Source organism: Rissa tridactyla, chromosome 4 (assembly GCF_028500815.1).
Source record: "Rissa tridactyla isolate bRisTri1 chromosome 4, bRisTri1.patW.cur.20221130, whole genome shotgun sequence".
NCBI lineage: Eukaryota > Metazoa > Chordata > Aves > Charadriiformes > Laridae > Rissa > Rissa tridactyla.
Genome location: NC_071469.1, coordinates 92,091,476 through 92,105,454, shown reverse-complemented (window position 1 = coordinate 92,105,454; position 13,979 = coordinate 92,091,476). Strand labels below are relative to the sequence as shown.

Genomic DNA, 13,979 nt, shown 5'->3' with positions numbered 1-13,979 from the left:
CAAGCCTCTCATTAAGACAAAAAAACCCCATAAACCCTACGTGGAACAGCTTTCCTGCCCCACACAGACAAGGACGACACGGATGCTTCCCCACTCAGCCCCCATTGGTGGACGTGACGGAGAGCACACGGGCAGTCGTGTGTCGCGTTTAGGCAGGACCAAGGTAGCGTGTTCGGGGCTACGTGAGTACGATATACACCGTATCTTTAAAGATAAGATCACCTTATCTTTACCGTGCTGAACGCACCTCGTTCCCTTCGAGCCCAGAGGACACCCCAGACGATGTCTCCCTGGGGACGGGGACTTAAAATCAGTTGAGTGTCTTCTGCGGGAGGTGACCAGCTGGCAAGAAACATGTCACTTCTCCGGACAATCCGAAAAAAACTGCAACTTATTAATCATGGATGAAACACCAAATTATTTCAAGGGGGTGCAAGCTAACAGTGGTTAATTCTCATTTTACTCTCTCAAGGCACAGTTGTTCCCGGCTAAAGGCATGCTAAATTACATGAATAATTTGATAAATATATTAACTGCCTAATGCCCCTGAAATGCATCTAATTGCAATTGCTACGGCTAGACAAGAAATGAGGCTCAAAAAGGAAGAACTCAATTTCTTACCACGGTTTAAAAATAAATGCTCTGAAGCGCCTGCTCTCACATCTCCACTTTTGCTGAGTAATTTTCTCTATCGCATCTTCCCGGGGAGCCGCTGCCGCTGCTGGGACGTGCCTTCGCCCGCAGCCGTCCCCGCGTCCCACTGCGCCGTGGTCCGGATACATGCGGGGGACGCCGGGAGCGTGGGGACAGATGTCCCCATTGAAGCACTTGCAGGGGAGGTAAATAGTAAGAAGGCTGCTCGGAAATTTGCTACAGAAGCAATTTCTCGATGGGAAATTGGCCTTCTGATGACTGTCGATTTTTTTGGTGTTGTTTGCCACAGAAAATTCTGTTCGTGTTTTGTGACAGATAGTTCAGTCTTAGCGCGTTCCCCATGTCCCTGTATGTCTGTGGGAGACTGAAACACCCGGGATTTATCTGGGTCCCCCGAGCAATCCTTGTCCTGGTGGGAAATTGTGGTGAGGGAGGAAGGCGGAGTTCACCCCCTCCGCTTTCACGCAGAATTACTGTCTCTGGGGAAAAATACAGACCGATTTTGTGGCTGCTGTTGAGACGTTGCTGTTCCAGCCACCCTCCAGTATCACAGATGGGAAACTGAGGCAGGGAGGGAATAAACGGCTTCCTAAGAGAAAGCTGTAAAGCGAAACGGGCTCACCCAAGACTTGGGGTGTCCCCATTCATCTCAGGCTGGAGGTGCAGGGACTTGAATGCTTCCCGCCAGCTCCGGTGACTCCAAGGCCGATCTCCAGTGCCACAACCAGCCACAGCCTTGCCACACTCACTGCTCCTGCACCCGAGCTCCCACCCCCATCTTCCCTGGCCCCCTGAGCCCCATGATGGAGGTGAGAAAGCCCAATGGTGCTCCAGCATCCTCACCCCAGAGCCCCACGCCGTCCCTTATAGAGCACCCTCTTGTCCTCAGTCTTTTCCACCCCAACCTGCAATGAGCCGACCTAATTCTGCCTCTCCATGGGTAAATTCCCGGAGTTTTGCAGCCCCTGGCAGGGGCTCATGGATGAGCAGGGGCTGGGGCACGGCCGCCCCTCCAGCCCCGACGCCCCGCAGGGATGCAGGCACTTCCTTGCGGAGGAACTTGACAGATGCACGGTGCCGTCTTGCCGGCTTTCGACACCCGAGGATGTGCAACAATTATTCCGAGCTAAAATTAGTCACGGAGCACGTGATGTTCCTGGAAGAACGGTTGTGAGAGCGCGAAGGAGGATGCGGAGCACCAAATCTGGATTTCCAGCAGGATTGAAGCAGCCGTGCCTGGCCGCGGCGTCTTCAAAGCCACGCACGTGCCCCGACCCGGGTGCTGCAGAGGCCCTGAGGACCCACGTATGGGATCTGGGAGCGGTGCCGAGCTCCTGCCTCTGCCATCACCCTGGGGGAGTCACTTCATCCAGCCCATCGGCTGACCCCGCCGGCAGCCACGGCCAGGGGCGTCCGGCAGCGCCAGGAACCGGGGAGGCACAACGGCAGCGAGCGTGATGGGGACGTGGAAGAACCCCCCTCCGGCAGACAGAGATGGAAAACCACAGGGGAGAGAGTGATGCAGGGCACTGAGTAGGGATATTTTTGGGGTTTTTTTCCAGGTAAAGGCGTTGTGGCACTGCTGTGGCGCGTCTGGGGTTGCTGGAGCCGGTGCCTGCTGGTGTGGAGTCAGTGTCTGTTCAAACAGGGATGCTCCGGGATGTGGGGATGCTCCGGGCCAGGATGGCTGTGGGGCTGACGCTGAGGTGGGCATGAACCCCCCCCCGTGGTGCTGCGGAGGTGGGTGGCACATCCTGCACCCACAACAGTGTGTGAAGCGGGGGGCGGGGGGGAGCACATCCCGCATCCCGCACCCACGACGCTGTGCAAAACGGGCACATCCTGCACCCACAGCACTGTGCAAGGTGGTGGGGGGGGTGGTGGTGTGTGGGGGGGTCACATCTCGCACCCACGACGCCGTGCCTGCAGCCCGGTGCGAGGTGGGCACGTACAGCCCCTGCATCGCCGTGCAGTGTGGCGGCAGCTCGCCCCATCCCTTCTGCTGCTCCCCCCAGCCGGCTGCACATACCCCCCCCACCCCACCCCCCCCCCCAGCCCGTCGCAGCCTGGGGTTACGGGGTCTGCGGGGTGGCACGGCCGCTCGCAGCTATTATCTGCCTGACTTGGTTTCCCAGGTTTCCCGACACGTCTTGCATGGTGTGTTTGTTTTTTAATGTGCTCTAAGTGGAAACTCCTTCCTCCCCGCCCCCCCCCCGCCCTCGCCCCGCTCCCCGCTTCACTCACACACAACCCACCCAGACGCGAGCACCAGAAACACAAGCCCCGACACAAGTCAAGCACCGTGTCCCCGTCTAGAAGCTAGTAAAAAATGTATTACCTAAAAATATCTTTTCAAGAGGTGATTTAAAACAGCAAAGTGTCTCGGCGAGAGGAAATGGAGATGAGGAATATCTCAGGGCTGAAGAAGCCCCTGGGACCGCGCAGCCCCGCGAAAAAGCTCAGATCTCCGATATACAAATTGGGCCTCTGCAGGAGGCAGAGGTTTGAACAGGGCTGTGCCTTCTTCCAGCGAGCAGAGAGCTGTGGGGGCTCAGCTGCGAGGGGCTCTGCATGCTCTTTTCCCCCCCCCCACCCCCCCAAAAAATGCCCATCGGCAGGTGGCCGTGTCCTGGACAGGGGTTGGTGACACACGCCACCCCAGCTGGGGCAGGTTCACGGCTGGAGCCAGACCCCAAACCCTGCCTGGCCCATGGCCGCCGAGCCATGGGATGCCCCCGGCCGCCCCCGCAGCCTCCGCGCCACGGTGAAGCGAGGACTCGTGCATGGGCTGGCCGGGCCAAAAGATGCACCGATCCCTTTTCCCCAGCCGCAGGGAACGGGCACCGCCGACATGAGTCACCGGCACCAAGCCCTGGAGCAATTAAGCCGAATGAGTAATCTTCAGTTAGAGAGCTGGAAGGGGGAGAAAATAATGATAGACGCCTCCTAATGAGGGTTCGGTGCAGGAAAACTTTTGACTAAAACCATTCACATATATTAATTACTATGTTAATTATTGCTGTGGGGACTTGGAGCTTTCTGCTCCCACTCGCCGCAGCCTCTCTCGCTCCCGGATAGGGAGCCCGCCGGCTGCAGACCCCTGCCCGACCACCGCTTCGCTTCGGCTTCCTCCTCCCTCAGCCTTTGCCGAGCCCGAGCCTCTCGTCAATGAGCAAAAACTGGGGCAAACCAGCAAGAAGTGTCGAAGATGATGGAGGGAAGGAAGAGCCACCAAGCAAACCTCAAATGTGGGTTTCCCCAACACCTGTACGGGTGTACGGGGACTGGTTTGCAGGCCCAAGTGAAGGATTAGGTCCCCACGCGTGCCGCCCCAAGCCTTCAAAAGACATCATGAACCGTGAAAGCCATGGGGGTAAAATCAGGGCCCGCCGCCGGGATCGTTTGTGTTTGCATTTTGCCTTCAGAGCTCTTGTTGGATTTTTTTTAATGTGCAACCATCAAGGACTACGAATTTAAAAAAATGGGGGTGTTTCGGTGTGAAAAGAGAAGGTCCCCCTAACAACTGGACTGCACAGGGTGGAAGTGTTGAGAATTGAAAGCCTTGTGCTAAAAACCCCTGAAAGCTGGTCTTTCGGGGTGGTTTCCCACCCTAAAGGGTCCCAGTGAGGAGCAGGAGCTGCAGGCACAGACCAAGCCTCTGTGCAGGGCTCATTTTGGGGGGTTTTGGGTCTCTGCGGGGCTGAGTTGGGCAGAGAGTGGCATGGGGTGAAAACCGCATCCGCGGGGCCGGCCGGCACGGCGTCACGCACTGACCGTTTTCCCTGTGCTGGAAGGAAGGCGAAAACTCTTTGGCAGTGATCCTGGCAATCCGCGCTTCCTCCTGAGCTTTCTGCGCCGCCGTCACAGCCGCCTCCGCCTTGGCCCTGGAGTGAGAGGTCCTGCAAGACAACCAGAGAGACAAGGACCACGTTAGGCAGCTTCCCGCTGCAGACCAAGGCATGGAGAAACCCAGACTGCCCCCGTAAAACCTCTTCGCCCCGACTCCCTTTGGCCGTGATGGAGGAGTCACCGCTGGGAGCTGGGACTCGCTGGGGAACGGGCGACGGTACGTTGATAACACGTTCAGGAACTGCTTCTCAGCCTGCAAATCACCCCGGCACTTTGGAAACAGGGGCAGGATGCTTTGTTCCCCCGGGATGCATCACCCCGAAGCAGGCTGGTCCCCTCCGTCACGCATCCCTCGGCGGGGGACCCCAGCCTGGCAGGCATCTGTGTGCACCTCCCGTGAGCCCCTGGGGCTGAAGACCTGAATTTAAAGCCGGTGGGTTTTTTTCGTTTTGTTTTTTTTTTTTTTTAACCAAAACCACTTGCTTTTGGATGAAAAAGCGAAGATTTGCACCCCCGCCCCCACGGTTTGCGTAAAAGGCTGGATGTAAATAAAGCGCGGTTTGTCACCGAGAGCAGAGGTAGGAGCAGGGGCTTGCCATCGGTACCGCCTCTACCACCCCTTAACACATCTTTTTCAGGGCCTTCTTTTTTTTCACCCTGGATGAGCGACTGTCCCCTGCGCTCACCCGTTACTGGTGATCCCCCCCCGACGCTCGTCTTTCTTTGATGGTGTTTCATCCCAACGCTCAGGATTCACACCCGCTTACGCAGCCCCTCTGCAGCGTTTCCTGCGAGCATCCCTCGGAGCCTGGTTTGCCCCTTCCCCTTACCTGGGCTACAGAGGCACTTTAAAAAAAAAAAAAAAGCCTGTTCCGACCCACCCTGGTGCAGGCAGCGTTATAAATAGCTCCGCTGATTTCTTTTCCCTCCAAAATCAGGCCCTCCATCTCCTTTAATCTTTTTTTTTTTTTTTCTCCTCCCGCTCTCTGAATTCCCTCTAATTTTTCGACATCTGCTCAGAGAGGAGTGCCATTTCTGACAGGCTCCTATAAATGGAAAATGGGGCTAGTAAGTGCCTGGCGTTGCATCGTGCAGCACAAGCCGGGGATAGGAAACTGGGTGTGCGTGTGTCTGTGCGTGGTCACCTCTTTGAGCCTGAGCGAGACGCCTGGTCCCTGCTCCCGGAGCCGACCTGTCGCTTGTTTTCAAGCACTGACAACTTGTCTTTGCTCTAATAAGCGCTTTATTTATATAAATTGGCTGCTTTTAGTAGCCGAGGGAGCGGATACGACCTGTTCTCCCGGAGCTATCAAAGGTGGCGGAGGGGCTGTGGTGATGCTGTTGCAGGTCCCGCAGGTCCTCCGTGACCAACGCAACCAAAAAGTGGTTTTAAATGTATTTTTTACCCGCCCTGGGGCCAGCGCTCGCTCTGCTCAACACTCGTGCAGGGTTGGAGGAGTGGACAAGCGTCTTACAGCCCCATCCCCTGGCAGGTATCCCAGTTCAGCTCTTTTAGGAAGAGCAGGGATGCTCCGAGCAGGAGCTGCAGCAAACTGCTGGGAGAGGAGGCCCCAACTGCTCCCGTTTTTGGCGCAGACGTGGTCTGTGGCAAAGGCTGGGGCGTCAGACCCGCCGATTAAACCACCCCAGTGCCAAGAACGGCTGGCACCTTCCATGGCAGCTTCTCAGTGGTCTGGATATTGGCTCCCGAAGATCCTCCATCCGTCTACCCCCCCGCCGTCCCCTCGGAGAGGAAGGGAAGGGACTGTCCTTCCCATCCTGCAGCACATGTATAGAGCAGGCTGCTGGTCCCCGCTGGCCTGATACAAAGGATTAATAACATCCGATAGAGTCTGGACCAAACTCAGCGGGCAGGATTACGGGCTGCCTCCCTAAACTCCTCCCCGGAGATGCAACTGGAGGCAGTTATTTGCCACTTCTTGCCAGGGAAGGAGGCTGGAAGTGCTGAAAAGCAGCTTGTGCCGCTTCCAAGGGTCCTGGGGAGGCACAAAGGTGTCTGCAGAGCGGGAGGTTAGGGCGGGAGAGCATACATGGAGCCAACACCCACGCCGCGCTCCCTCCAGCATTCACCACCCCCCCTTTTTTCACCAAAATGGGTCAAAATCCCCATCCCTGGGGGGCTGGATGGATTTCCATCCCTGGAAAACTCACTCCGGCGACTTCTGGATTAGTTCATCCCCGCGGACTACACGATCAGCCCAGGAAGAGCAGCAACTGGGGGCTTTGGTCCAGAAAGAGTTAAAAATCAATCACATTAATTAAGCCATCTCCAATCTAAACTATGCTCGATACCCACAAAGCGGATATAACGCTGAGCGCTGCGCAGAGGCGCAGGCAGGCTTAATTGTTTGTAATGCTCTCTAAGATGCTTGGAGGAGAGGCGCCGTCAGAGGGAAAAGCAGAATTATGGTGATCTATATGTTGCATAATAAAATACATAAGTATTCCCAAATAAATGCAAGTAATCCAGTTAGCATTCGCATGACTTTGTCACATACTAAATTTAACAGCTGTCTCCTTTATACATGCCTGCTGCTCGTAGCGTGCGCTAAATCTTAATTCCCCAGTTAATTGCTTGAGTTTATTTCCTCGTAAAGCGGGTCTTTCTCCCCGACGCATCGACGGGGCCCAATCTAATCACTCTTCTCCTCCTGCCATAAATCTTTCCCAGATAGAGATGCCATCCTGGAAACCGTGGTCAAAATAAGGCTGGATCTTTCCCTACGGATCCACCACAGCTGGAGGAGGAGGCTGGGGATGCTCAGGGGTGGCAGGAATTAAACAAATCCTCTTGCGTTGCTCCTTCGTTACCTCCCGTGTTGTCCTCCGTCCCGTAACGAGCCCACCGGGCAAAAGCTGTTGTCGGCAAGAGCATGGTGCCCCTCTCATTTTGCCTGAGCTGATTAAAAGTTGCACGTCAGCTCGAAGGTGCCCATCTGGGTTTCTTCTGCCATCGACGGACGAGCGGGGGAGAAGGAACGACGCATCCCGGGGCGATGGAGGCGGCCGGAGCTCACTGAACATCAGCACACGCAAACGCAGAGGGACTTTTGAGGATGGCTGCAACCTCTAAATGTCCTTTTAGTGCACTTCACCCATCCAAGCTGAACTGGGGGAGGGTGTTTTGGCAAGGAAGGGCCAGAGGGGTGCTGGCGCAGGTGGTTTATAGCTCTTGAGGCCCAAGGGTCTGGTTTGGGTTGGGGCAGGGAGTTCATGCTGCGACTGGCTTGGGATATTTTATTTATTAATTTTTTGCCCAGCTGACTCACTCTTCTCGGAGGATGGCCGGGCAAGTGGTCAAACTGGCAAGAAGAGCTGGCAGGAGACAGGGAAAAAATCCCAACCAAACAGATTTCTGTAAATCTTTGCAGATCTCTTGTGATTTGGCCAGGATTGACAAGAGAAGGGATAATACCTGCGAGTGGTTCGTAATGCCAAGTTTATCGGCACCGGCTAATCTATAAGAAGCTGGAATAAACTGATTTGAAAGGAAGAACTTGGCTTTTTAGGAATGCCAAGAGCGACTCTAGCCTGGCTTTGCGTGAGCGAGGAGCTGCAAATCTGATGCTTGGGGTTGGTTTAGCCAAAAAGGGGCGAGCTCTCAGCAAAATCTGTGGCACCTGATGGTCTCAGGAAGAAACGAAGCAAAATTAAAACCAGGCAAGGCTTGAGTGGTGTTTAGGTTAATGGACCGCTTTGGCAGGAGCCTAACAAGTGGGACAAACTGCTTAAAAATTAGGCTGGAAATAAGAGCAAGTTTACAGCCCTCGACCCACCCCGAAACGTTTCTGAATGGAGATGGGTCCGTTCGGGAGTCGTAAGGGCGATGCCTGTAATTGCAGGGATGGCACCCGGTGTCACAAGAAACCTGTTCCATTTCTGAGTCATCACCTCCACCCAACCTTCTCCGAGCCCAGTGGCAGCGCAAAGGGTGAGGTGGAAGCAGACGGGGGATTCACCATCCTTGTTCCCTTTTTTTCCTGCATTCCCGTATGAGAAACAGGCTCTTCTTCGATAAAACTAGGTAACAGACTCTTTGAGCAAAAGTACGTTTGGGGACCAAGGAAGGGGACCTTGGACACAGGGGGAAATCCACATTATTCGTGGTTTAAATGCAGAAAAGCATCACATGGGCGAGATTTCTGGAAAAGAAGGTCTGTTTTCCAAAACTGACATGGCAGCTCTCACTGGGGGATTTCTGTTCTTTTGCAAGCAAAATCCTCGCTTCTCCGGCATCCCTGTGAACTCAAAGCTCGACCGAGGGATCCCCTCCTCAGCGGGATTTCGGCTTGACGGGGAAGCACAAAAATGCTGCTTTATCGCTCCTGTTTGTCGGGATCCCGCTGCAGGGATGGAGATCCCCAGCCCTCCTCCATCCCATGCCGAGAGGTGATGGAAACCTCTCCTGAGCTCTCCAGACAGTCCCCTGTCAGGAGCACACGCGAGATCGCAACAAGCCCTAAACCCTTTGCTCGGCACCGAGCTGATTTCAACAGGACTATGAGGTCTTAATCTTTTCTGTGTCGCCTGTACACCCCCCCCACACATCAACCCTCCACCAAGGGAGCTCAAAAAATCAAGCTCCTGGTGACTACAAAGGGGCTCACTGTCTTCTCCCCCTTGTTTCGCGTTTTCTTAGCTCAGACGGAGGGGCCGGAGTGACGGACAGACTGATCTAACTGGCCAGAGCTTAGAAATGAAGTGAGAAAGAGGAGATCAAAAGAAAACTATTATTAAAGCCTTCTTCCACGCAACTTTTTAAACTCCTCCTGCCCTAAAAAAAGGAGCAAACCCTGCGGCCCACACGTTCATGGAAAACGCGCAAACGCGCCACGTGCCGTCTGCGCTGAAGGCTTCACTTCGGCAGACACAGGCACTCCCCAGCGGCGAGGATGGAGTTAACCAGCCAGTGAGCTCATCCTGGGACAAAATCAACAGCCTCACGTTTTCCTGAGGGGCCAGGCTGGCTCCATTGGATTCACTTTGTCTCTCAGGTCAATATGTAATCCGGCAGCTTTTTGGTTTTTTGGTTTGTTTTTTTTTTTTTTTTTTTAAATGCATCTTTATCTTCCTATATAGGAGGAATGTTTTCTCCCTCCATTACAGAGGTTCATGTATTTTTCAAATGGCAAAATTCAATTAAAACATACACTAGCTGCAAGAAAATACTTCAGGAAAAATTCAGAGAGAGCATCCGCAGGGCATTTAAGGCTCGGCGCGTTGCTCCCCCCTCCAACCCCGGCTCCGTTTGGCTCTTGAAAAGCAGCCAGGCTGGCTCAGGGATGCACAGGGAAGCACTGGGATGCGCCTTGTCCTGGGAAGGGATGGTTGGATGAGGCGAGGGAAAGGAGCTTTTCAGCCCAACCAACCCACGTGCAAAAGCCAGGCTTGCACGAACGCGAGCCCCTCAACCGTGTTGACTCGCCAGGGTTTATTTCACGCCCCCACCGCCACAGCGGAGAGCAGGATCCGGCCCTAATTGCATCGAGCTGAGACACACCAAGAAAGCAAAAGTCCCTGAGCGATCGATGCCAGTAACCGAAGCCCGGGGCCGAGGGGAGAGGGTGAGCGCTGCCACAACCCTCTCCCAAGGCCACCCGATCCCTCCACACCCTGCAGCGACGGAGAGGCATTTCCAGCTCCTGACCCTGCCGGCGTGGGATCGATAGCTGCAACCGGCACCGGGGAGAGACGAGAAGCTCTGCCCGCTCGGGGCGGTATCTCAAACCCTGCCTGCGAGGAGGGGAAGCTTGGCTGGTCCTCACGCTCTCCTAGATGGGACAAATTGGGACTGAATTATTAATAGCTGCTGCAGACTGTCTGGCTGCTGCCTCTGCGGGAGCATCTCTGATTTAGGGCAGAGCTGGGGAGAGCCGCGGTGCCCATCCTTTGCCCCTGCCACGGGCTTCGGCTCGGCACAGCCTTCCATTGGGCACAGCATCCCGCATCCAGCACTGCTCTGGCCCCAAAAGACCGGAGCAAGAGCAATAACCTGACTGCAAGGGCCGGGGTAGGCGCAACCCAGGGCCAGGCTCTGTCTAGACATTTCCTTCAGGGAGTGGGGAGATGGCAGCAATTAACAACCTGTTTGTTATTTTCCCTATCTGGCATTTATTGCCCCGATAAAACCCACTCTTAATTCCAGCTTGACTCTTTTCACAGCTCTCCTGGCTTGGTTGTTATTGCACTAGGCTTGCCTTGAGTGATTTGTGAAGGCAGTAATACAGTGCCGGTACTCAGGGGGTGGAATATTAGACACACCAATTAGCTATCTGTGCATAAATTCCCATTTACCTGCTTATCGCAAGCGTATTTGCCTTGCTCGCTTCCTCCGTCTGCTTTTTCCTCCACCCTAATTCCCCCCCCATCGCTGGAATTCTTAATCGAGACAAAAAAGCAGCTAATGTGACCTCTGACATGACGTAATGCAGCCCGAAACGTCTGCTCTGGCTCTTCGCAGCCAGACAGAAAGCAGGCGCTGCGCATAGCAAAGAGAAAGCCTGGCTTCCCCGCGCCCGCGGCCAGACTCCCCGGCTCTGGATGGAGATTTTGGGATGGGAGGATGGATCATCCCTGCCTGAGCTCTGTGTGCCGGTGGGGAGCAACAGGCACGGGGCGGAGGAAACCTCCCGTCGGTGATACAGCAGGAGGGAAGGGCTGGGGATGGCTGGGATGGCACGGGGCTGAGGGGGTGGTTATTGCAGGCTCTGGAAAAATTGCTCTGAAAAATCTCATTTCAAGACGAAAGTTCTGAATTAAAGAAAAAAAAAATTAAAATTAAACCCTGCAGTCCTGAAAAAAAAAATACCTTGATGCAAGCATTTGTTATTGCCCAAGAAAACGCAATACAGAGAAGCGTGGAAAATGTTGTGGCCAAAAGCCCAAATCTGAGTTTCCCTGTGGTTTTACACGGGGAAATGTAACGTTACCGGGTAAACCATTCCCAAGCCAGCTGGGAGACCTCGCGGAGAGCAGGTACCTGCGGCCCAGCTGGGACATCAGGACTCCGAAATTCATGGAAATGGGGATGGGGCCAGTTCCCATTTAGTTTGTTGCTCCAGGCACCTGTGCCAAATTCTTCTCTACCTTTATATTTTTGGAGCTTACAAATGGAGAGCGAATTCACCAAGGCGTCATTTGCCATTTTGCACTGAAATACCTTTTTTTTTTTAAATCCAACTATGGGAAAAAAATATCCCAGGCTGTGTCTTTCTGTCCTCTGCCTTGCCTCGAAGTAGACAAAATGAGTTTCGCTGGAGAACCGCATTCACAACACGTGGTGCAAAATCATGGTGAGCTGGGGGACAGGGATGGGCCGCAATCAAATGTCACGTCCCCAAAACCCTGGGAGAAATGTGGCCCAAACCACAGCCCACAGCAGGCACCGACCATCCCGGCTGCTCCCACCCCTGCACATCCCCCAGGATCCTGAGCCGGGTCCTTGCTGTTGGAGAAGGACGAGAGCAGCCGAAGGGCTGTAACGCCGTGATCCTCTCCAGCTCGCCTTATTGCCATCGTCCCAAATAGGTTGTGGGGCAGCTCGGATTTGTTTGTTTTATCCCTGTGATTGCTAAACGACGTCAGCCCTGGCACAAGCAAATCACAGTCCATCGACTTCAAAGGGCCGGGCCAGGCGGAGCTGGTACCCAGAGGCACATCTGCCGCCATTAGCCAGGATGCCGCCAGCATCTTTTTCCCCCCAATGGACAATCAGAATAAGCAGAGCCAGGCAGACCCATGTATTTCCCTCCCAGTGGGAGGGAAATTTTTAATTATTTTAATTTTTTGCCCCCTTGGCAAGGGCAAAGCTGATGGGTCTTTCGCACCTGAGACGAGGCGCAGGTTGCCCTGAGATGTTATTTACAGCTTGCAAGATAATTAACATCTGGAGAGGGAGTCTCATCTCCTGCCATCTGTCACTTGTAATGAAGCTACGGAGGACGCAGGTGAGAGACGCGGCCAGGCAGTACCTGCCCATCCCGGCGCTTCGGTGTCTGCCAGCCCAGACCCGCGCTCAGGAGCCGGGCTTTGCCTAGGAAGAAGGACAGCTTTGACGCCATCGTCCCCACTGCTACCTGACCAAAGGGGACAGGTTTGGCCTTGCTCCAGACCTGGCACTTCGCTGGCTCCGACGCGGCAGCGACGGGCAGCGGTGGGACAAAGAGCTGCCCCCCTCCAAATCAGACACAGGCAGCAAGACCAAACTCCAGCCCTGGGGATGGCGTTTCCATTTTTCTTATAAACTGGGGAAGGCATGAGATAATTGCAGCGATGCTGGGAGCGTCGTTATCTTCTGGAAAGCGACGGGTGGCGATGCAAGGGGATCCTGCAGGAACCCGCTCGGAGCAGGGTTTGGGAAGAGTCAGCTTCAAGGAAGGGAAGGGAGTGAGCAGGGGGGATGCTGCTTGCTTTTCAGCTGTCACGGTTTGGATGGGGTGGGTTTCCATGATTTTACCGGATAATTGTCGTGTACATAATGGAAAAAGGTGACTTGCCCATTTGGACACTGCGAGAGGAAATGGGAAACACTGACGTCCCCTTCTTCATCCCCGGCTCTCACGGAGCGCCGGCAGACAGCCCTCCACGCACACCTCCCCAGGGCACCACCATGCCACAAATGCTCCTCTAACCCTGTGCAAAAATAGCGCATTACAAACGATCCTGCCACATTCAGGCAGGAGGCAAAACAGCTCGGAAGAAATCGCTAACAACCCTCAGAAAAGAAAAAAAATAAAGAAGAAGAAGCCCAAGAAAAAAGCAAGTGAAGGCACAAAAACCTCCGAGGGACCTGGGCAGCGCTGGATCATTTGCACACTGCGGATCTATACCGTCCGTATTAAATGCAAAAGCAGAGCAGCAGAAAAGCCCTACATCAATGCCGCATTCGGGTGGAGATTTTTAAATGCACGACAGGCCAAGTTACAGCTCCCCGAGCAGCCATAACTCAGCCTGCTTGGACATGTGTAGCGTTGAGTTTGGCTGTACACGCTGCTGACTGTAATGACTTCAGGCTGGATCCTGCATTCCGGTTGCATCGCCCTGTCTCCGAGCAAGGCTGGCTCCCAAGGCGGCACCGTCCAAACCCTTGCGAGCCCATCCCTGCTCATTAAGCCAGGGAAATGCCAGGTTTTTGGTGGGAGGCTTGACCATGGTGGGTCTGGATAGGTGGCTTGGTGTAACTTTCCCCATCCTCCTGGATTTATTGAGGAGAGGAGGGTAGAGATGCGGTCAGGACATGATCATCCCCACTCCAGCCACAAATTTGGAGCAACCTTCGTGGGATGGATGAAGGCTGCTAGAAAAAAGCCTGGCTCAGCGGGGCCACTGGGTACCTCCTTCTGCCATGACCTGCCCCAGGCTGCAGGTCAAAATGTGGAGGCACTGCTGGACCATCAGCATCCCACCCTGGCCTCCATCACCAGAAGTCTCCCCAAAACAGCCCGTTCCTCCCCGTT

General features: G+C 54.6%; 1 protein-coding gene across 1 annotated transcript in view; it reads right to left on the bottom strand.

Moving 5' to 3' along the window:
- Window positions 1-13,979, bottom strand: part of JPH3 (junctophilin 3) — a 57,056-nt gene that overhangs the window by 13,762 nt on the left and 29,315 nt on the right. The window contains exon 3 of the mRNA XM_054198664.1: window positions 4,429-4,553. Coding sequence (XP_054054639.1) covers window positions 4,429-4,553 — 125 coding nt within the window. The remainder of the gene's footprint in view (window positions 1-4,428; window positions 4,554-13,979) is intronic.